We start from the raw sequence: 22,859 nt of genomic DNA on the forward strand, positions 1-22,859 counted from the left end.
AAATATCATCACTGAAGGTAGAACATATCATATATATGTATATATACATATATACATATATACATATATATACATATATATATACATATATATACATATATATATATCAATATAACAATATTCAGCCTGGTTTTGGGGTAGGCAACTGAATGCACACAAGTGCATGAAATGCTAGAGTACCCTCCTTTCCCTAACACCACACCCAGAAGTGTGGATAGCATCAAATTCTAAGCATACTACTTGTCTCCCCCACACTCTATGATGTTTCGTTTATAATAGTCACAGTCAGGATAGCAAAGCTCAGTGGCTGAAGGCGCTCACTGAAAAGCCTGAGCCCAGTCCACAGAACCTCTGGGTGGACAGAGAGAACTGACTCCGAAGCTGTCCTATGACTTCCACACCTGCCACTTCAGGTTCACACGCATGTGTACGCACACACATAACATAAAGAAATAAATTCTATAAAATCAGGAATAGTAAATGATACGACAGATTAAACACAATGCTAGGTTGTATAAATATATTCTGATAGTTACTGAAGACTTGGGAACTCTTTATTCTGCAACTTCCCATTAACATTTTGATCGCATTGACCATGCACATCCACAAGAGTGGAAAGAAAATACACAGATAACAGAGAGAACCATACTTCATAATATCTAATGTGCTGGGGCGAGGCTGGCGGCCTAGAGTGCATTTGCTTGCACATACTACTTTATTATTAATCACACCACTGTCTATTTCACCGCCATCTTTATTTCTGGTAGGGTATTAAATGGCATCTTTAAAAACTGCAGGCACGCGCACACACATAAATCAAGGTGCAGTATGTATCAGAACTGCACATTAAAGCAGTCAAGGGACACTGCCAGACATTTATTATACGAAGGGTGTGTTAAGTCTGACAGGATTAAGGACCAAATGTTTTACAGTAAGCCAAACAATACACAGTCCATTATCCTAACCAAACAGCTATGTGGCACGTACCTTCCATACTCGGGGAAGGGAGAGCCATCATCATTAGCACAGAAAGGATCATTGCTCCATCGACCATTGTATAACTGTGGGAGGAAAAAGGACATGTAAGTCAGACACAAAATTAACACAGGGGGACAGGAAGTCAGACAAACCATCTTCAAATGCCACCCGGGACCCTGCAAGGAAACCCGACTTGTAACATCTTGGTTTTTTAGCACGTTTGAATACTCCCTTGCTGTGGATCTAAACAAACCTTCATAGGTCTTAAGATTTCCCTCTGGCCAATGACCTCTACTGGCTGTGTCTCTGAGCCCACCCTCCTAATGGAGAACTCAATAGGAAAATAAAGAGAATAAAGTTCAATACAAAGCACTCCGAAAAACTACGGGTTTGAATTCTATTCTACCCTACTGAGCAGGACCAAAGACTGAGAGGCCCAAGATCACTATTCTAATACAATGTTGAAGATAAGAAATTGAATAGTTCAAGGCCAGTCACAGTGTCTGAGCCCTCACTTCTCCTTTAAAGGTTTAGAGGTAGAGCCTGGACCATCCTACAGTCCAAGAGGAAAACAATCTCTTACACCGCATCTCCTGCAAAACACAGCATTTCTACATTAACGTTGAATTTAAAATGGCTAGAATTTCAAGAGGCTAGACACAATTAAGATGGAGATATTTCCAGAAGAAGAAATTAGGTCAACTTACAGGATAGCAAATGGTCATGGAGACAAAATAAGACGACTGAGAGAAATTTCAAGTTGGTGTTGACCTAGAACTATGTTGGCAGAAGCTCAGGTCTCTGAGTTTGAGTTTTGCTACGTGAAGTAATTCCTGCAGGTATCAGGAATCTAATGAGAGTCTGGCTGGGAGCAATTTCCTGAAGAGCAAAGTTAAGAACACGGTACAGCTCCTCCATGGGCGTGCCAATGTGCCAACATGCTTACACCTGTGGAGAGTGTGCCTATGTGTGCATGTGCGTATATGCTCAGGTGTGTATTCAAGTGTGTGTGTGCAATTGTGTGCAGGCAGTTTCAATGACTAGAGGTCAACCCTGGGTGTCATTCTTCAGGAGCTATGCACCTTGTTTTGTGACATTGAGTCTCTGACTGAGACCCGGGACTCACTCATGAATATAGACTATGTGATCCCTGAGTCCAGGCATACAACCATCTCTGCCCCTCCAGCACTGTGATTTATAAGCATAAGCCACCATTTTTATGGTGTCAGGAATCAAACTTGGGTCCACATGCTGGTACGGCAGGCACTTTACTGACTGAGTCCATCAGCTCATACTAAACCATCATTTTTCCTTAGTGATGTGTTTAGTCACCACACTCCCTGTTAATTGTATTCAGAGAAAGGATTTGGGTAGGCAGTTAAGATTAAATGAGTGATTGGGCATAGTGGCACACATCTTTAATCCCAGCACTTGGGAGGCCCAGGCAGGTGAATCTTTGAGTTCGAGGCCGGCTTGGTCTGCAAAACAAATTCCAGGACACTTAAGGCTACACAAAGAAACCCTGTCTCAAAAAACTAACAACAACAACAACAACAACAAGATTAAATGAGGAGGTGGTAATGGTTGGATCCTAAGAACAGCACCATTAGCTTTCTTAGAAGGAAGAGGAACCTAAGTGAACACTCTTCTACTGCCTCTCTGGAATGTTCTCTGCTGCATTGTGCTGCAGTGGAAAGACCTTTAGATGCTAAGCACATGCTAGAACCATGCCATTGAACTTGCAAGACTGGAGGGGGGTTGTGTATGTGTGCATGCATGCATGTGCGTTCTTCTGCCTCCTGAAACTGAGCTCAGAGGCAAGTACCAGTATGACCAGACAAAAACCAAATTTCTTAGGTATGTTATACGCAGGAGGAAATATTTGGAAGGCAGAGGCAGGAAAATTGCAAGTTCAAAGTTAGCCTGGGTTATAGGACAAGAAGATAGATGGGTAGATGGATGGATGATAGATAGATAGATAGATAGATAGATAGATAGATAGATAGATAGAGATAGATAGATAGATAGATAGATAGATAGATAGATGATAGATAGAGATAGATAGATAGATAGATAGATAGATAGATAGATAGATAGATAGATAGATAGATAGATAGATAGATTTTTTTTGTAAATTGCATGACCTAAGATAGACCAGATTACATCTAAGGTATATATTCTTATATCTAAGATTATACCATAATAACAGGAAAGAAACTGATGATTAGAAAGTCCTCTGCACCTTAAGTGACTTCAACTCCGCATCCCTCATCTAATACCTAAAATTGTGTTTCTGGCAGTCTCCAGCAATAACCCACTCAACTCCAACATGGTTACACATATCTAAGAGGCGCACAAAGGAACTCCTTGAGTTGTAGAATGAAAACACTCAGAGCTCGCTCTCATAATGTTATGTTCCTATTATAAAGTGGTAAATAACTGACAGCTTTATTTGGCATTAATCTCAGTTCCCTAGGCAGTGCCGGGAGTCAAAGAGGTACCTTTCAGAGATACTGTGTAACAAAAGCGTAGTCATGACCGGCTTACAAAGCTCACAGCAGCTCTTCAAGGGAACTCACAGGCTACACTGGCTTCACTATCATGAGATGAACCCTCCCCAAATGGCAAGTACTCTAACACCAGTAAAGAAACTAGAAAGTAATTACGTTAGTGATACAAGAACCAGAGAAGAGTCTGACAATCGAGGCCCTGCCATCACATATTCCTATTGCTTCTCTCTCACGGCTTACTGGAGAACAGCAACAAAACTCAGGTCAACCTGACCTGAAGTAGTCTTCTCAAATTCAGATTTTCTTTTTAAAGGTTTTTGAAAAATGGACTTAGTATCTATTGTCTTATGCGATAATCAGATTTAGTATCTCACGATTTTCGTTAATAATATGATTCTGCTGCTAGCAAATCTTTTACTGTCTGTTTTATGTACTGCTACAGTGTAGACATGGTCCTCCAGTTGGCACTGCTGGCAGACGGTGAACCCTTCAAGAGGTAGGGTCAAGGCAGTGCCCCAAGAGCACTGCAAGCCTGCCCTCATTACAACCCTTCTCTTTCCTCTTTTGCTTTCTGGCCATGAGGGGAACTGTTTCCTTTAGAACCTCTCTGCCACTGTCCCCCCTAGCACCCACATTAGGTGCATAAAAGCAATATTTATTTCCCCCCAAATAAACCTATTTATCTGACAAGTGAAATCTATATCTCTTATCTCAGGAAGTTTGTTCCCATAACAGAAAATTTAACCATGTGCATATTCTATACCATATATTCTATGGTTTATATCAACACGCTTTAGGGGTACAAGTGTGGTGTATCTTGAGAACCCCTGGGAAATCTGGAGAGCAAGAATGGAAACCAAGCCAAGGCACCCTATCTCCCAAGTAAGTCTTCACCCACAGTGTCACCAAACCTTCTGTCCTCTGCCATCATCTCTCCTTGGGTCCCTCACTCCCATTCCCCCACCTCACTCCCATCCTATGCTTCTGAGCTTCCCTGCCTGTCTCTGGAGCTTGCTATATGATCATTCTCCTTTCAAGGCCCAACCTGGCTAGGTTCCTGCTCATCCTTGAAGTCTCAATGGAAGCGTCACTTCCTGAGTTAAATCCTCTACTGCTTTTGTCTTGTGCTGTTAAGTTCCATCCCTGTGAAGTACGATGAATCATATTTTCCTACCTATTTTACCTTTCAACCATGTCTCCATTATCAAACCCCAAGGGCAGAATCTACAGCCCCATCTTGTCCATTACAACTGAGCCAAATAGGTGCTCATTTAATACTTAGAATCTCCTCTGTCTTAACACTCAACTTAGCTTCACATTATCAAGCATGAGCACCACCTTCACGCACACCTACAAGGGAAAGGAAGAGTTCACCTTTCCCTTATCACCTCAGTAAGAGTTTGGTTCCGTTTAATTAATAATAAATGTCAAAAGGGACACTTCAACATAAACAACGCTTTCGTAGTTTTAAGCACGCAAAACCAGACCCATCAGCTCTGCCATTTTTCCCATGTCACAAGCCAACACAGGCCTATGGCTCCAATATACCCATTTACAGATTATCATCATCACCATGCACTGACTTAAGCTTATGAGAGACAGAAAAGTAACTTATAAACTTGATCCCTGGAGCTAATCCACAAGTTAAGAGTAACTCAAATCACACCCAAAAACAAAAACAAACAAACAAAAAAATCCATGGGAGGAAAGTAGCAGCAACACTTGCTGGCTCTACTTTCTTCAGTCTAGAATGTTCCACTGCCCACTAATTGCCTTCTAAAAGTTACACTCCCAAGAAGAGGGAAGCATGAAGAAAGAGAAATGTGTGGGAATCTCCCCAAGACTTAATCATCAAGCCTGCAATGGCAGTACACATATATAATCATGACACTCCCCATCTGTGACAGGCTAAGACAGAAGGATCCTAAGTTCAAGACCAGCCTGGGCTACTCAGCAAACTCCTAGGTCTACACAGCAGCCTGTGCCAAAATAAATTAAAAACTCAATTCACTGGAGTGCTGGCCTCCATCAGAAAGTATCTATTTCTAATTTTAAAATCTGAAAGTATTAATATTTTTTTTCAAGTAAACATTCGATTCCTCCCCTCTTGGTCACAGAAAATGGAAGTGGTAATAATTCAACAGCCCTGGGCTCAGGGATTCCTCAATTGCTTGGCAAAGTTTACTGATTTTGGGTCTCTTTGTGCTCCTTGAAAACTACTGAATAACTTGTCTGTGTGGGCTTTACCCACTGATATGTACTATGCTAGGAAGTAAAACGCAATTGGTACAACATTGTATTCACATTAAAATAACTACCCTACCAGATCTAAAGAAACAAATTTTAAAAGGAGATTACTTTATTTTTACAGAACAGTATATAGGAGGAAAGTGGCATTGTTTTACACTGAACAAGTCTCATGTTTGGCCTGGAAGACACCTGGATCCTACATGATTCAACAGCCCATCTGTTACAACATGTTGCTGGCTAACATACACGCAGAAAACCACCCAGCCTTGAACCCACCACTGGATCCTGAGAAGCTTGCAGAGCCCTGAAAATGTCTCGGATCCCCAGGGATTCTGCAGCATCGCTTCAAAATTCACTGCCTTTCTCCACAGAAGCTCCATCCTTTGTCACTGCAGCAGCAATGGCTCCAAGTATTCTGACTGAGCATTGGCCCAAACCCTGTCAAAGATGCTATGCAGTGTCAAAAATCCTGGAGGCCATTCCAGTATCAAAGAACTCTGACAGTCTAAGAGTAATGCATTGGATATCTTTTAATATATCAATAATGTTTCTTATAGACAACTGAAGGTCTATCAGGGAGTGCCAAACGTTATACTGATATAAACATGCTCACACTGCTCAGCTCGAAAATGGCAGGCGGCTTGGGATTATGAATACTACAGGGCTCAGAGTATAAATGTTTCCCTCTAGTGTATCTATTTCCCCCTACTATAGTTGAACAGCTCTGCAATCCCTAGTAACTACTCATAATGTTTCCGACACATGGGAAGAAACCCTCTTTCTATCACTGCCATCTCTTGCAATGTCTTAGGCCTGTCTTCTGGGGGCGGGGGTGGGGTGGGGACTTCCCATATTTTCCACTTTAAAAGCAGACAGTCACAGGGCAGAACAGAAGCACTTTCCAAACACCATGGCACTTTTCACACTCTAGATCTGGGTGACACCGGCTATGGAGTTAGTGTTTTGTGGGTTCAGCTCAAGTGCAGTAGTTCTTCTGTTCATCAAAATGTTATATCTGGGAGTGGGGGAGGGGGTAGGGAAAGAAAAAGAACCACAGATCCTCTGAAGTCTACTACTAAAATTATCATCTTGATGCTAGCCACAGACTAATCAATGCATAATGGACCTCTGTATTCAACGTTCAGAACTCATATTAGGCAGTGTAATTTAAAACTATGGTTGGCAATAAAGGATGTTCCTACAATCTGGACTCCTGCAGAGTATGCAATTTGCTTTCCATAAGAGGAAAATAATCATAAAATTCAACAAAGAACTCTTTTGTCTGGCCTGTCTGCCCAAATTCTCTTGGTTGACCCATTCATGACTCAGAGTCTCACTGAAACGGGAATCTCCTGACACTGTTTGATTTTTAACAATCTTCAAGTTAAAAGAAGTCTTGAAACACGGTCAATAATCACTCATCCCTGCTTAGATTGGCTTTTTTTTTAACCATCCAAGTGAGGTCATCTTTACCCCACATCTTTCCCAGTCTTACAAGTTCTTTGACTACAAATACATGATGACTTTTTCCACCATTACATATGCCTTCCACAATATAAAAATTAATTAATTAAAATCAAATCAACTTAGCAGGGAAGGCATGGGCAGAGCAAAGAAAGCTACTGATGAGTCAACACCATGTCATTGTCTCTCCAGTAAGAGTGCATTCAGGGGATGTGCCTGCCACTGTGTTTAGGGATAAATATGCATGCATTTCTCCCTAAGTCACTCCCAATAAATACTCCTAGAAATCTTATTTTACAAACAAGAAAATAGACAGATACAAACGACTATCCCAAGCACATGTGCTTAAACCCAAGACCATGTGACCAATGTTTAGTGAAATGGCCAACCTATCAGAGAGTAACCATCAATCCAGTTTTACCATCAACACTTAATCCATACTTTAACCATTCTGTGCTCCATCCAACTTGATCCTTTTCTTGGAGAACATATTTTACTCACAGTGATTTGGGTCACCTTTCAACTATGCCATCTTTCTATTTCTCTACACTCAAAATTAATTTCACATACACTGCAACCTCCAATCATCTCCCCTCACCCTCCTGCCTCTCAGAAGAGAAAAATCTCAGTCGGGGAGGGGGGGGGGGAACAAGACTTCTTTGCAAGTGTGTTCATGCTCCTGTCCACCCTTAATTCATTCATCAATTGTCTCATAATTCACACCTCAAAATAAATATGGAAATGAGTATAAGGTTCATTCGAGGACAAAGTAAATACAGTAACACATATTTGAAAATAAAACTCTGAAGGAAGGCATCCTTATAACAACATCCTCCATCTAGGACAAAATCCAGTCATTCTGACGGATTGGATGGTACAAAAATAGGTACTATGGCCAGATAGAAAAGGAGTTAGCCAATCGCAGCTGACTCCAAAACCCTTGGTCCTTTGGGAGGGGCAAAAGAGACATGAGCTGTCATAGTAGCTTCGAAGATGAGCAAAACTGAAGATAGCATACGAGATAAGTCAAGTCAGGGTCTTTTCTTCAGTTCACAAATGACCTCTTAACCATTTGTAACACCATCCTCTGAACTGGCAATGTGCATGTTGCCAGAGCTTGGGTTGATCTAGAGTCCGGTGCTGCTGGAGGGTTTCTGGTGGGGTGTTACTTTCAGAATATTAGCATGCAACTTGATCTTTCGAGTTAGATGAATACAAATGGCTCCTTGGACAAGCACCACAGAACTAAAAACCAGACCCTGGATCCATTCATTCTGTGATAAGAGGAAATAATTACAGACCATTTCAGGAAAGGATTTTGAAGGAGTTACTCTGTGAACATTCCAGCTGTGGCAGATGCACTCCAGAAAGGAAAAAGAGATAAAATATAATCTGCAGATGGGGGAGGGATACCAATTAAAGGAAAATAAGTAAAGGGTTTAGCTTTGGCTGCCATGGAACAAACAGAGAATTAACTTTACTTTTAAAGTTGCTTTAATTGTACACAGAACAAAACTGACTTTGCTCTTCCTGACATAAATGAAGACTCTGGCATCCCAGGGACTCAAGGGTTTTGATTTCCTGCTGCATGCCTTCCTGATACCTCAGGCCTTAGTGTTATTTTTTTTTCCTTTCCAGTTTTACTTCTTTGTAAGACGTGTGTACATGTTCATGTGGCTGTGTGAAGGCATGCGTGTGGGAGCACATGAACGTGTATATGCACGCACATGCGGAAGCTGGGTGCCACCATCGGTTGTCTTCCTTGGGAAAGCCCCACTTTATTTTCTGAGACAAGTTCTTTGAACCGGAAGCTCAGGTTAGGCTGGCTGGCCAGCAAGACCTCAGGACTGGGGTCACAGATAGGTACTGCTTCCGGCTTTCTTTGTGATACCTGAATTTTAAGCCTAAACACTGAGCCATCCCTTCAGTCCCTCAAAATCCCGTTTCTTTCGCAGTGGAGATGGTTTCTTATCCTCTCTTTCCTTCCTAAGGTGTCAATACAGCCCAAGTTCTCCAGCTTACTATTGCCTCCTACCTGTTCCATGACACCCTCGATGCTTTCAAGGTTCCCACCCCCTCTCCCTTTAGTCTGAAAAGTGTGTTTCTTCTTTTCTCTAAGGGTAAGAAGAGTCCGTTATCCTCTGGATCCATTTAAAATCTCTTTTCTACCCCTAGTCCTCGGCTAGATGCAGCCTTTGTCTCTACAAACAAATGGTATTCTATACACCTGCTGCCCCACACGGCTGCCCTCATTCTATGGCTTGCTGTCTTGCTTGGTCTTGTGAGACATGATCTAATAACCCAAGCTACCCTGGTACTTTATCACGTATCTGAGGCTGTCCTTGAACCTTCGGTCCTCCTGATTCAGCTTTCTCAGTGCTTATAGTACAAGCATGAGCCATGAGTCTAGAGAAACTTTAAGACTAGTAGGATCAACTGGCAATAACTGGTAGTGAAAAGTGTATTAGGTTTGGGAGCAGGCACAATTCAAAACCATGCTCTCTCCCTCTCTCCCTACCTTCTTCCTCCTCCATCCCCTTTAAGTCTACCCTTTGCTCTCCCCCCTCCCACCCTCTGCTCTCACTACACTATAGAGGTACACTATATCTGTAGAGGTGAGAAAAAACACCTTGTGGATTCTTTCTGCTCCACCTTCCCTCTCACGCCTGGGTCCCTCACACTCCAAACCCAGCCCTGTGTTGAACCTTGCTGCTCAGCCCTCTGTGTTACATGTCCTGGCAATACCTGCCTCAAAGCACTTAATCTGAGGCAAACTCTGCCATGTACTCATTACTCTTCTCTGGATCCCCCAAATGAGCATCAGTACGCTGTTTGAATGCAAGCCTCCTTGGTGGCATCCCTTTGCAGTGGCCAGGCACTCTAGATGAACTGAAACCTTAGTTTTAATCATTCGTCTACATTGTATTTGCTTTAGGTGGGGTAGGAGAGTCAAGGTGTGAGTTTGATAGTGCTTGGCAAGGGAGTGACTTGGGGGTGGGAGGGGCTTCTGTGACCTCAATTTAGTGTAGAAGCAACTGAGTATTTGAGACAAATTAAAAGAGATCACTTCTAACTTGGGTTCCAGCTTTCCGGAGTACCATCCAAGAGAAGCGGGCAGACAGAAAGGCACTAGCAGCCTCTGGGTGCACCAGACAGCTCCTGGTGGACAATAGCCCATTTGGAAAGGCCTGCTGGGATCTCTCACTGCAGACACCAGCTGATATGCCCAGAGCCATCCCTAGTGACTCTGAGACAACTTGGTAGCTTGAAAACATGGCTCCTACAAGTCAGAAATTGACATATTATCTCCCCCACGTCTTCTAACAGTTATTGACGCTATTCAGAAAGTCATGCTTCTGTGCCTATTAATAACCTCAGAGAGAACCTCAAGGAGGTGTCAAGATAAAAACGGAGCTGGCTGGTAGAAGCCAAAGACTCAGTCAGAGGTTACAGTTGCAATTAGTACATTTGAGAAGAGAGAAAAAGAAAGACATAACATCTTCTGTGTTCAGTGTAACCCGGAAGCTTAAAACAAAACACTTAGCCAATGAACTCAAGCACCAAGTGGAGTACACTGAAGTCTCAAGAAAAGGGAATCCTCCAGGTCTGATCTCCTTAAAGAGATCACATCACTGAAGAGCTGCTGCACCACGGCTATTTCAGAGACATTTGCCTACAAGGCTGAGAGTCACTAAGCCTTTTATAGCTATTTGCACCTTCGTTCAGTTTCTGTAAGTGACACACTAAGTTTCAACCAGATCAACGTACTCTAAATAATGGAATCACTAATTAATCTCTAAAAGGACTTTTCACAGTGGTCTTTCTCCACTCCCCTCCCCCAGGAGAGTGTGATTAATGGAATTTTCTCACAATTTAGCTTGAAATATGCTTTTGCCAGTCAAACAGCTACAACAGAATCAGATAATTGTGGTATGACTCAACAAACCGCACAGCTGTTCATTTAAATATATCCGTCCAAAGTATAAATACAATCATGAGAAAGCAAAGAGGAGCCATGTACCATGGTCAGAGCACAAGTTGAACCGGTTAGCATTCAAGTAACCACAACAGAAACCAAGGAGGCACTGGGAAATGGGGGGAGCCTTGGGTGAGGGGGGGGTGCTGGGAGCAAGGGGGCAGACTGCAAACTTCTAGATGCATACCACATAGAAAGAGACCAGAAAACAGCTCTAACCCAATGACTATCCACCCAACCCAAACCACTCACTGACCTGAAAGGAGCAATGTTCATAATAAAATTAAGCACCCTCTACTCAATGAGGAGAATTATTTTTTAAATAGATGATGTCCCAAGTACATAGAGATAGAAAGCCTGCAGGGTAGAAACAATTCATTCTGTCTTACGAAAAACAATGGATACCTTTCCACCCCCAATCCCCCAAAAACAAACAATATAATGTAAAAACAAAATAAGCAACAACCTATTCTCCATCTCCGAAGCTATAGAAACTGACTTCCTCTGTTCTTCCATTAGGTCCCTAATAGTTAAGACCGTGTGTGTGTGTGTGTGTGTGTGTGTGTGTGTGTGTGTGTGTGTGTCCACAAGTCCAACATCTCACCTAACAAAGTTGATACTATTCCAATATCATCTAAAGTCAAATCAGTCTTTAATCCCGGTAGATAAATTATTGACTATAGACAATCTGGGCCTGAAGAAATGAGGAAGACTAGGAACAGTGTACTTTAAAAAAGGAGGTTATGGGTTCTTTCAGAATGGTTAGTACTGGTGTGATGTTAGCATTGTGACATTCTGGCAATGCTGTGTGCCTAGTACTGACCAAGTAAGTAACTGTGGCCAATACTGTCACTCCTCAGTGTCCCTATGAACCGGAGTCCTTTGTGTAAAATGAAGAAGATATAGAGGTGTAACAGCAACACTTAAGCAAAAAAAACTCTGAAAGAAAATTTAAACTGGAAATATTTGTGAGAAATATTCTACTCATGATTCCAGGTCCTGCCCACATCAAATAGCTTCTAAACAATGGCCTTCCAGTAACAGTGACCTAGCTGCTGCTCAGGGTGCAATATTAAGATGCCATTTCCCACTGAAAGAGAACCAAAGCAAGAAGATAGTCACCAAAGTCTATCTAGAAAAAATTGAGAAGTCCAATGGCTGAGTTCATTAACAAATAAGTAAAGAAGGACTTGTGGGGGGAAATCTGAAGTTTGAGAGCCTTACCAGCTAGGAGAAGGAGGGGCCATACTGAACCATACTGCTGCGTGCAGACCTCTCCATGACAAAACCATAGAGAACAAGGAAGCAATTATCGCACCCTGTAGACTACCATTGTGCTTGACCTCTATGAAGGTAACAAAAATCTCACTTTATCAGAATTAACTAAGCTAGATATGCTTGTTTGCTTGTTGTGTAACAATTTCCTCTAGGATTGAAACATTCCATTATGTAGGTACACCCCTTAAGCAGGAAAGTAAAGAACTCAAAATAGCTCCAGGAAGTCCCTGAAACTGACCAGACTCACTAGACACCTCTCTGACAGAATAAGCAATAAAAGCTGAGAGTGTCCCTCAGGCGGAAGGAAGCTGGGCTGCAAGGAAGACTCTGAGACCAGACCAGCTGCCTGGAAAACAAACCCCAGCTAAGCTGCCTAGAAGAAGTTCAGACGAGAGTCACTTGGAAAGGACAGTTTCCAACTTGTTGAGGTGCCTGCATGCTGTGCAATGTGCTTCCATGCTGGGGTGAGCCTTGATAACACAGCCGTCTGTGAGTCATTTAGTAACCTCTCACCCATACTCCTGAAGGTAACATCAATAAAAGCCATTAGTTCACCAAGCTGAACTTTGATGGTATCCTTATTTTGGTCTATTGTGGGATCCCTGTCTGGGTAGATATGTGTGCTTCATCTTCCCAGGGAAAGTTCTATCAGGCAACAAAGCTTCAAGAGTAAATCAGGTTTACAGATTTTAAAAAAAAAGTCAAAGATCAAAGCTGAATGTGTGCTGTCTTATACACACTCACACACACACATACCACACACACCACACCCCCACACACACACACATATACCACACACACACCACACACACACACACACATACCACACACATACCACACACACACTACACATACCACACACACACCACACACACACACACACATACCACACACATACCACACACACACTACACACACCACACACACACATACCACATACACACCACACACCACACACACACACATACACCACACACACATACACCACACACACACCACACACACACACCATACCACACACACACCACACACACACTACACACCACACACACACACATACCACATACACACCACACACCACACACACACACACATACACCACACACACATACACCACACACACACCACACACACACACCATACCACACACACACCACACACCACACAGACCACACACACACACACACACCACACACACATACACCACACACACACTACACACACACACCATACCACACACACACCACACACCACACAGACCACACATACACACACACACACACCACACACACCACACACACATACATACACCACACACACCACACACCACACACACACACACACATACACACACCACACACACACACACACACCACACACCACACACACACACACACACACACACACACACACACACACACACCACACACACACACATCACACACCACACACACAAGCCAGCATCAGATTCAGTATCCAAAATTCGGTCCAGGTTTCTGTGTTCCAGTCAAGTCTATGCTTCCGAAACATATTTTCTATAACTTTAACCTTAGGATATTTGGGTGGAGGGTTGTTTTTGTTTTTGTTTTGTTTTGTTTTGTTTTGTTTGGGAGGGTTCCAAGATCCCAGTTTATTTTCAATAGAATAGAAAAATAAGTGTCAGTTTCCTTGTTATAAGCAGAAATCACTTATTAATATGGAATGAACACCATATCATATAAACTGGTTCTCACTCCTCCTACCCACTTCAATGAAGTCAGGTTCTAGTGTCCAAGGACAGAGAAGGACAGGCATCCAGATCAGTGTAACTATGCAATAGGATCACCAACATTAACACCTCCAACATAGGAACCCTCACTGACAAAGTTTACGCCAAACCCCGTGCTGTTGGCAGCTTTCTTCCTTGCATGGGGGAAGTGGTGATTGGAAAATGACTCTCTTAAATGTTTATATTCTTAAAAAGCACAACCCAAATAAAACAACAAATACAAAAATCCTATATATATAAAACGAAACAAGGCAGGGAGAGTCCGTATCTAAGAAAGCACATTAATCTGAAGTTCTCAAATCTGCACAGATAGACAAATGAATGAAGCTACAAGTAATCTCAGAAATAGGCCAAAATACACAGGAAAATTCATATTTAAACAAAAGCCAGGGCTGGTAATACAGGTCTCTATTCCTAGCAGTAAACAGACTGAGGCTCGAGGGTCTTGAGTTCAAGGTCAACCTGGAACTATTGTTAGGCCACATCAAAGAAAGGGGTTGGGAGGATTTTCAGAGAAGATAAACAGTGAACAAATAAAAAGATTGGAAGTATAGTGACTATATTGCCACTCTGCCAGAAGACCAAGCAGTGACTGTCAGCAGCAGGGAGGCACTAAAATAACAAAGCCAATGTACCTACAGGACTAACTTGTCAGTGACCACTCAGGCGGTAGTGAACTCTGCAAACTCTAACACTTGCCCTGAACTTTCACCTTTGTTCTTGCCACTGACAGGACCTGATAAAACCCTACAGATAATAACCACAGTGATACTCCTGGCCAATGAGAAAGAAGGAGCCCTGGTTTCACAACATAGGTGAACCCAGTCTGTTCCGCCCAGCTGTTTTCTTCCTGCTGGGACTGTTCAATGAGGAAAAAGAGTAAACGTCTGTGTCCTGAGAGCCACTGTGTATTTCAGTCCCTTGGTTACAGGGGGTCAGCCACACACTAACTAACAGAGCACCTAGACAGAAATTAAATTGGGTTACACATAGCATTCCACTTGGAACAAAGAGTTAACACTTAAATAAAAGAACCACATCACACCAGCCAGAAGCTGGACGAGGGTCTCTTAACCTGCCACTGAGAGAAATGTCTTCACTGACACAAATGTCTGACACCACAAAATAACATACTGTATATTTATCTCTACAAATCTATCTGTGCTTTATCGACTACCTCCTCCACTAGAATCCAAGTCTCGGTGAGCAAAATTGGAGTCTATTTTCTCTTCTACTGTACAGCTGGGTACTTAGAACAAGATCCTAATATGTAAAAGACATTTGGTAAATATTTGCCGAGTGAAGACATCTAACTACGTGGAATGTTTAATAATCAGCAAGGCAAAATTTTATACATATGACCAAAGAGATCTACAAACAATACAAACGGCAAGAAGCAGGGGGAGAGAGGGTATAAACTGATTACGAAAATCTGTATTCCCAAAAGAAATCAGCATTCCAAGGGTAAAACATCAAGAGTATGGTGGGATAACGGACGATAGACTCAAATTAGAGGGAACGGCGCCAGAAACGTAACTGGTTATTAAGCCCATGGACCGATGCATGGTGTTAATTAAAAGAAGAAGGATGAAATGACAGAGATGCTAAATTGACATTTGCACCTATCAGTTTGTCGGTTACACTGTGGCTGGCAAAGGTGTAAGGAAGCGGTGTTCTCACCTCTGTGGAGAAATCTAAAACTTCCCAAACATGGGCAGAACAACTGGCAACAGACTGTCTCCGTAATCAAAATGCGCATGCTCCTTGACCCAGCAGCTCTGCTAGGAACAGACCCTCCAGTGACCCAGCAGCCCTGCTAGGAACAGGCCCTACAGCTATGCCCACTCTTGTATGAGACCACGCATGCACGTGGCTATTCCCTGCTGCCTGTTCCTGAAGATAAAAACTGTATGTAAAATGGGCATGCATCAGTATACAACGGCCTAGGTCCATAACAGCCCTCCTCCACTGGAATACCACACACCCATCGTAAAGGAGCGGATCACTGATACATAGGGAAGAACTGTATGAGGCAAAACTCACATGTCATTACCGCTGGGAGACATAGCTACAGTTTGCACGCGTGTGTGTTACATATGCTTGGAAGGAAAACTTTAAAGAAGACTAACAGTGGGTGGCTAGATGATCAGCTGCGGTCTCTGCAAACCAGAAAAGACTTGTTTTTCAGCCCACACTTCTTTTGTGCCTTTTAAAACCTGTGTGCGTTGAGTACACTACTTTTTTAAAGACCCAAATTTTGTATACAATAATAAAAAATGTGAATATTCATTCTCGAAGAAAGGTATCTGAAAACTCCTCTAATGAGCCTCACTCTTGGACACCCTGAGAAACAACTGAGCCCAGTCATTTTCTCACTGTTTCAAAACTGAGACAGACAGAGTCAGTGATTAACTCCAGCCGCTACCCCCTCCACCCTGCAAATAAATAAATAAACAAAATAAAGGTCTCAATGGCACCTCTGTTATTCATTACTTCCTCTTAAAACTAACTCAGACTCACACTACTTTGCCTAGGCCTAAGAATATCTCAAGACCCTCAAAGGATGGAAGTCAGAGTTTCTAAGCTGCTAGCCCCCCAGGAAATGAAGAAGAGAAACAAGTAATACCTTCTGAACAGCCCAAAGCATGCTTCCCCTGGCCTTGAAAATGCAGTCACTGTTGCTGATGCCAAGAAGAGCCTGCTGACAGGAGCCAGGTATGGCTGTCCTCTGAGAGGCTCTGCCAGAGCCTGACCAACACAGATGTGGCTGCTCGCAGCCAACCATCAGACTGAGCACAAGGACCCCAATGGAGGACTTAGAGAAAGGACTGAAGGAGTTGAAGGAGTTTGTAACCTCATAGGAAGAACAACAATACCAACCAACCAGAACCCCCTCCCCAATAGCTCCCAAGGACTAAACTACCAATCAGAGAGTATACATGGGGGGACCCATGGCTCCAGCCACATATGTAGCAGAGGATGGGCCTTGTTAAGCATCAAGAGGGGAGACCCTTGGTCTAGTGAAGGCTAGATGCTCCAGTGTACGGGAAGGCTATGGTTCTGAGGCGGGAGTGGGTAGGAGGGTGAGGGAGCACCCTCATAGAGGCAGGGGGAGGGGGGAAAGAGGATAAGGGGTTTATGAAGGGGAAACTGGGAAGGAGGAATAACATTTGAAATTTAAATAAGTAAAATAACCAATAAAAATACGAAAAAAAAAAAGAAAGAAAGAAAATACAGTCGCAACCTGAAGAGCCCAGTATCAACAGCCACAGGCTCCTTTAGTTCCCTGAGGTGAGAAGTCTGCTTTCCCCACCCACTTTAAATTATAGGCTCACTCATCACTGGAGTGCTGGTTATTACTATGTTACTGTCACATAAAGGACACTGAGGAAGCATTACTTACACACAAATTAAATCCTACAAAATATCAAGTGCAAGGGAGAAGCCACAACATCTACCGTGTTTTACCGGTTTTAGAACAGTTGATATATATGTTTTCTACGTAAAACACTTCTCTAAGTCACTAGGTCCACATGTGGAAAAGGTGAGAAAGGAATAAAAAAAGAAAAGTATTGTGGTCCTGGTGGGAAACCAACAAGGGGAGGAGGTATGTTCTATACAGGGATATGCTACCGCCTTTTAACCGCTTGCCCAAAGCTAAAGACTGTGAAGCTATGACCCAGTAAAAAACCTTACCGTTCAGGCTGTGAAAGAACTAAGAACCAGCCCGCTGCCCCAAACTTTCTCGTATTAGAATTCTGTAAACCATCTAAATCAACACCAAGGCAGAAAACTTACCCTGTAGATTCGATCTGTGCCAAACAGCATGAAAAGAGGTGATTTGTTGGAAGCCGTGTGGCTGGCAATGCTGTTCCGTGAGGTCCAGGGAGAGCCTGACAGGCTACAGTCAAAGCCAGCTCTGGGGCACACCCAGCACAGGTTCTCCAGCAGAGAGGCACTGACTGCTCAAAGGGAGAGTGTGGAGGGAGAGGCTCTCCAGGAGTCTTCTGAAGCTGTAAGTTTCCCCCAGCAGGCTCCCTATAGCCAGACAAGCTCACCAGCACTGGATGCTGCAGAAGGAGAGAAGAAAGAAATGTGCTTAGCAGAGGAGATCGCTGCACTTCTGTGTTCACTAAAGGAAGTATATCTGACAAGCTTCTCCATTGGAACCATAAAGTGACAGCCCATTAGCAGGAGAAGCAAGGACGGAAAATCTGAAATGCTAATATGCATGTGTTGAGGTCAGAGAGCTGCAATGCTCTTTAAATATTTTTATAAATGACACAAACCCAGTAAGAGGTTAGTAATTCAAAGTCAAATTGCTTTAAAGCCCATATGCCACCTACTCTAAACCATCCTGAGACAGTCAAACAGAAAATGGTTATGAATATTATTTCAGACACTTTAAAAAAAAGGGGAGGAAAGAAAAAGTCTGAGCAGCATAAAGGCTAAGATGAAGTCTCCCTCCCTAGAATGGAGGTCCCTACAAAAGACAACAGTATAACAGCTAACTGATTTCTTGAATAAGTACTGAGAAATTGCTGGATTTGGTCCACCATCAAGGAACATTCTCCATAGCAGATCATACAGTTCAAAGACCCTGAAAACAATGGTGGGGACCAGGCACAAACGGAAGGGAAGGGGCCCCAGATAACTAATGGAAAACAAAAACCACCCAAACTCCCTTTTCCTTTAGGAAGAGCTGAAAACTAAAAAACACCAACATTTGCCAGAGGAAGAGGAAATTTCTATTAGAATCAAACTTTCCCATTCAGATCGTTAGCCAAAGCACCAGACCCCACACTCCCCTCAGCAAAGAGCTCCCAGGTTTTTAGCCTCAGGAAAGCTTTGCCAAGAGACCTCTTGTGTAAAGAAATCCCTGTAGAAAACAAACCTACAATATGGCATTCCTAAATAACCATGTGGAAAAGAAAACCTCCCATCTACCCTGGAATTCAAAAGAAAAGTTTCGCAGATGCTATCACACTATGCCTCTCTTCAGCTTAAGCTGGGGATCCCAATCCACTTGAAAGAAAAGTTTAGACAGGAAATAGCACGCCCAAAACAAGACACAGTAAAAAAAAAAAAAAAAAAAAAAAAAAAAAAAAAAAAAAAAAAAAACTCTCTGAAGTGGCATCAACCAGAAATTAGCCATTCCAATCAATCACGTCACAAAGTCAGAGTGGTGATCATTCCTCCAATGGGTACCTTAAAAATATTCTTCACCCACAAACTCTTGAGTTTCCATGAACTGTTGAAGTGCTAGAACTTCTCTGGGCAGATCCTGGTGCTAAGGAAATACGATGGGTTCAGCAAAATGTTGCTTTGTGTGCTCGCTGTGTGTTTTAGGAGTGGGTTAGCCGAAATGGGTCAGCCAAAGCTGTTCCCTGGCCTGTCAAGGTACTAAGATGTCATCTACTGGCCAGCTAGGAAGAACAGAGTGCAGCTGCAACCGTGGTTGTTTCAGATTAGCAAAAAGGTAGTAGTAGTAGTTAGTAGTAGTAGTAGTAGTAGTTGTAGTAGTAGTAGTAGTAGTAGTAGTAGTAGTAATAGTAGTAGTAGTAGTAGTAGTAATAGTAGTAGTAATAGTAGTAGTAGTAATTTTTAAAACTAGTAAGTAATAAATTACTGTTGATACTTGTTTCTTGTTTCTTATTTCTTTGTTTCTTTGTTTCTTGCAATTCTTTGCTTAAAAACTACTGTTACTGAGTGCTAAGATGAAGTCTTCCTCCCTGGAATGGTGCCCCTACTAAAGACAACAGTATACCAACTAACTAATTTCTTGCATAAGAAATAAGAAATTGCTGGATTTGGTCCACCTTCAAGAAACATTCTCAGTAGCAGATCATACAGTTCAAAGACCCCTAAAACAATGTTGGGGACTGAGCACCATTCCTGCCCTGGTCTCCTATTAAACTACTACGCCTACAGCCTGTCATCTTTGACACGTGGAATTCCTTACTGTACTTCAATCATGTTCCCGTTCCCTTCCTCCATTCAGCCTTCTCTGACTATTATTACATCTTCCAGGTCTTTCTCGTTCTAATTCTTGGGTCTCCATATCTTATATCACTCAAGATGGTGCGATTCTGTACAGATTCCAATTCTGTAGTAGACTTTTCCCCAAACCAGTTTAAAGTCAGGTACAGATCACATATTACTCTACTGCTCCATTCTTCTTCACCATACTTAGTATACTTGGTACAGGATAAAAGTCAAAATAAAATTTAAATGTAATTGAATGTTTATTACCAAATGTTCCAGGCTACCTATAAATTGCACTCAAAACTGTGATACTATATATATATATATATAGTAAGGGGGTTGGAGAGATGGCTCAGTAGTTAAGAGTCCTTGTTTCTCTTGTAGAAGACCAGGGTTCAGTTCTCAGCACCCACATATTGGTTTATAACCATCTGTGACTCACACAAATGGTGCACACACATATGTATTCAGACCAACATTCATGCACATGAAATGAATACATCTAAAAAACTAAATAGATTTTTTTTAAAAGTTTGCAAGGATGGTAAAATAAAAAGTTCAAGTGTTGAACAAATCCTGAATATCTAAGTCTTCAAATGTCCCATGTAGAGCCTATCTGCCTACACATAACCTTCATGTCAGTAAGCAGCCTGGGCAGAAATAAAAGGCAAACGAAAATTGCTATATTCAAAACCGTGAGCCACTTAAAATACAATACAAACTAAAGACTTATGTACTAATTAAAATCTGTGCTAGAAGATAATTATGTAACAAACGACAACAACTTGAACTAGACTTTTATTGAGGCCGAAGCTTTTTCCTTAAAAGTTTGGCCAACGTATTTGCTTGGCTATGAGTTTTCGCCTCTGGCAGCTAACCAAGCCATGTGGATGAAAACCGAACCCATAAATCCTGACATGTTCCTGTGAAGGAGGGGAGGGTAGCCTCGAGGGGGGAAAGAGAGAAATCCAATCCAACGTTCTAACTTCAATGCTGGCTACTTAACACAGCTGTATGTTTGTTGTGCTGAGGTTTAAAAGAGCATGATTGGATTTAGAAACCCACGAGAGACATCCGCCCCTGAGAATGAAGTAATGCAGAGAATGCTTACACTTAGGAAAATAAGCAACAGAAAAACAAAACCAGGACAAGTCTCAACTCTTCCGTTAAAACCGTGTCCTTGGCTTCTAGCAACCGTGGCTTCCAAACATTGAGAGTTTCTGTCTTTCTTGAAACAATCTCCTATCCGTACATTCTACCTAGCTAGCCATATTACCTAAATAAACTACAGCACTTATTAAAGAAATTACCTAAAGAAGTGGGATAACATGAAAGAACGTAGACTTGGAAGCAGGCAAGCTGTGACCTTCCTACATCGTTTAACCTTTGTCAGTTTCCCCCCCAGAAAACCGTAAATATAAATAGCTCTCACCTTGGAGAGCGGCTAGGAATCTTGCCCGGCTAGACACTCGGCTCTGACCCTAGTTAACCACATTATTTATGTTGTCTGACTTAATCTTATCAACTACAGCAAACATGAATGGGAGTCCAATTCCTGTTTCATACATAAGAAAGTTACACTCAGACACTGTGAGTAAGTGACCACGGTCATATTTCTCCTAAGTGGTAAGACCAGAAACCATAGTTTTCTTACTTCAAAAGTTTATGCCCTCACTTGCCACCAACTTAAACTGTCTCTTGTTTTTTTGTTTTGTTTTGTTTTGTTTTGTTTGTTTTGTTTTTTTTTTTTTTTGTATTCTGAACTGAACATCCAGAGATGATTTTCTTAGGTTCCCTTTCCTATCTGGGTAAAGTATCACAGTAAGGAAACTATAAAACCTGCTGATACCAATGATTTGCATGACACTATCATGTCCTTTCACTCCAACACTAAGTTACTGTGGGGCTGGGTAAATGGCTCAGCGGTGCAGCCTTCAAGACTCCTACAGAAATAGTCTACCCTGGCTCTGGGGGTAAGTGAGAAAGAGAGGTCTGGTCTACCATTACTAGTAGAATTAATTCTGGATAGAGGTAAGGAGGACAGAAGGACATTAACCAGTTCCTAAAATTCCCAACAGCTCAATGAAAAAAAAAAATCGTAGCTCACATGTTCTGAACATCAGCAGCCCCAAAGGTTCTGAGAAGGAGATGGCGAGCGACCAAAAGTTGTCCACCACTGCTAGACAAATGAAGGGGTACAGAGGAGGGTAGACGCTCCCTTTCTTTCAAAATCTTCACAAATTTTAATCTTTGGATTTGGGGAGGAAATACGGGTATTTCTAAAAATCTCCAGAAATAATAAAAAAAAAATTCTTAAATTCTTTCCAAACACAACAAATATGGTTGCATAGGCCTGGGTCCCCTCAGCTACTCCAGAGGCTGAGAAATAAGGGAACTTGAGCCAGGGATTGAAGGCCAGCTTGAGAAACGATGATGAGGATAAAACCCAAACTTCTCTTTCTCGTGGACATGAGACAGTGTTAATAAGGCAATGTACTTGGTGATGTTGGCGAAAGATTATGGCCTATAAGAAATACTAAAACCTGGTAGACACTTGCAAACATTACTGAGTAGCAGCCTAAGACCAAGCAAAATGGCGCCTACAACCCGCTTTTACAAATAAGAGTTTTACTGGAACAGACACATGTGT

The 22,859-nt window shown here is 42.2% G+C and overlaps 1 protein-coding gene across 4 annotated transcripts in view; it reads right to left on the minus strand.

Moving 5' to 3' along the window:
* The window catches only part of Acvr1 (activin A receptor type 1), a 119,613-nt gene that overhangs the window by 50,472 nt on the left and 46,282 nt on the right, over window positions 1-22,859 (minus strand). For 3 of the 4 annotated variants that reach the window (NM_024486.2, NM_001431446.1, NM_001431445.1), the window contains 2 exons: window positions 18,023-18,294; window positions 988-1,061 (listed from right to left, as the gene is read on the minus strand). In NM_024486.2, the coding sequence (NP_077812.1) occupies window positions 988-1,054 (67 nt within the window). In that variant the 5' untranslated portion in view covers window positions 1,055-1,061; window positions 18,023-18,294. Of the gene's footprint in view, window positions 1-987; window positions 1,062-18,022; window positions 18,295-22,859 lie in introns of those variants that run through there. The other variant, XM_087654607.1, reaches the window with a different exon arrangement.

This window comes from Rattus norvegicus, chromosome 3 (assembly GCF_021556685.1).
Source record: "Rattus norvegicus strain SHRSP/BbbUtx chromosome 3, alternate assembly SHRSP_T2T, whole genome shotgun sequence".
Taxonomy (NCBI): domain Eukaryota; kingdom Metazoa; phylum Chordata; class Mammalia; order Rodentia; family Muridae; genus Rattus; species Rattus norvegicus.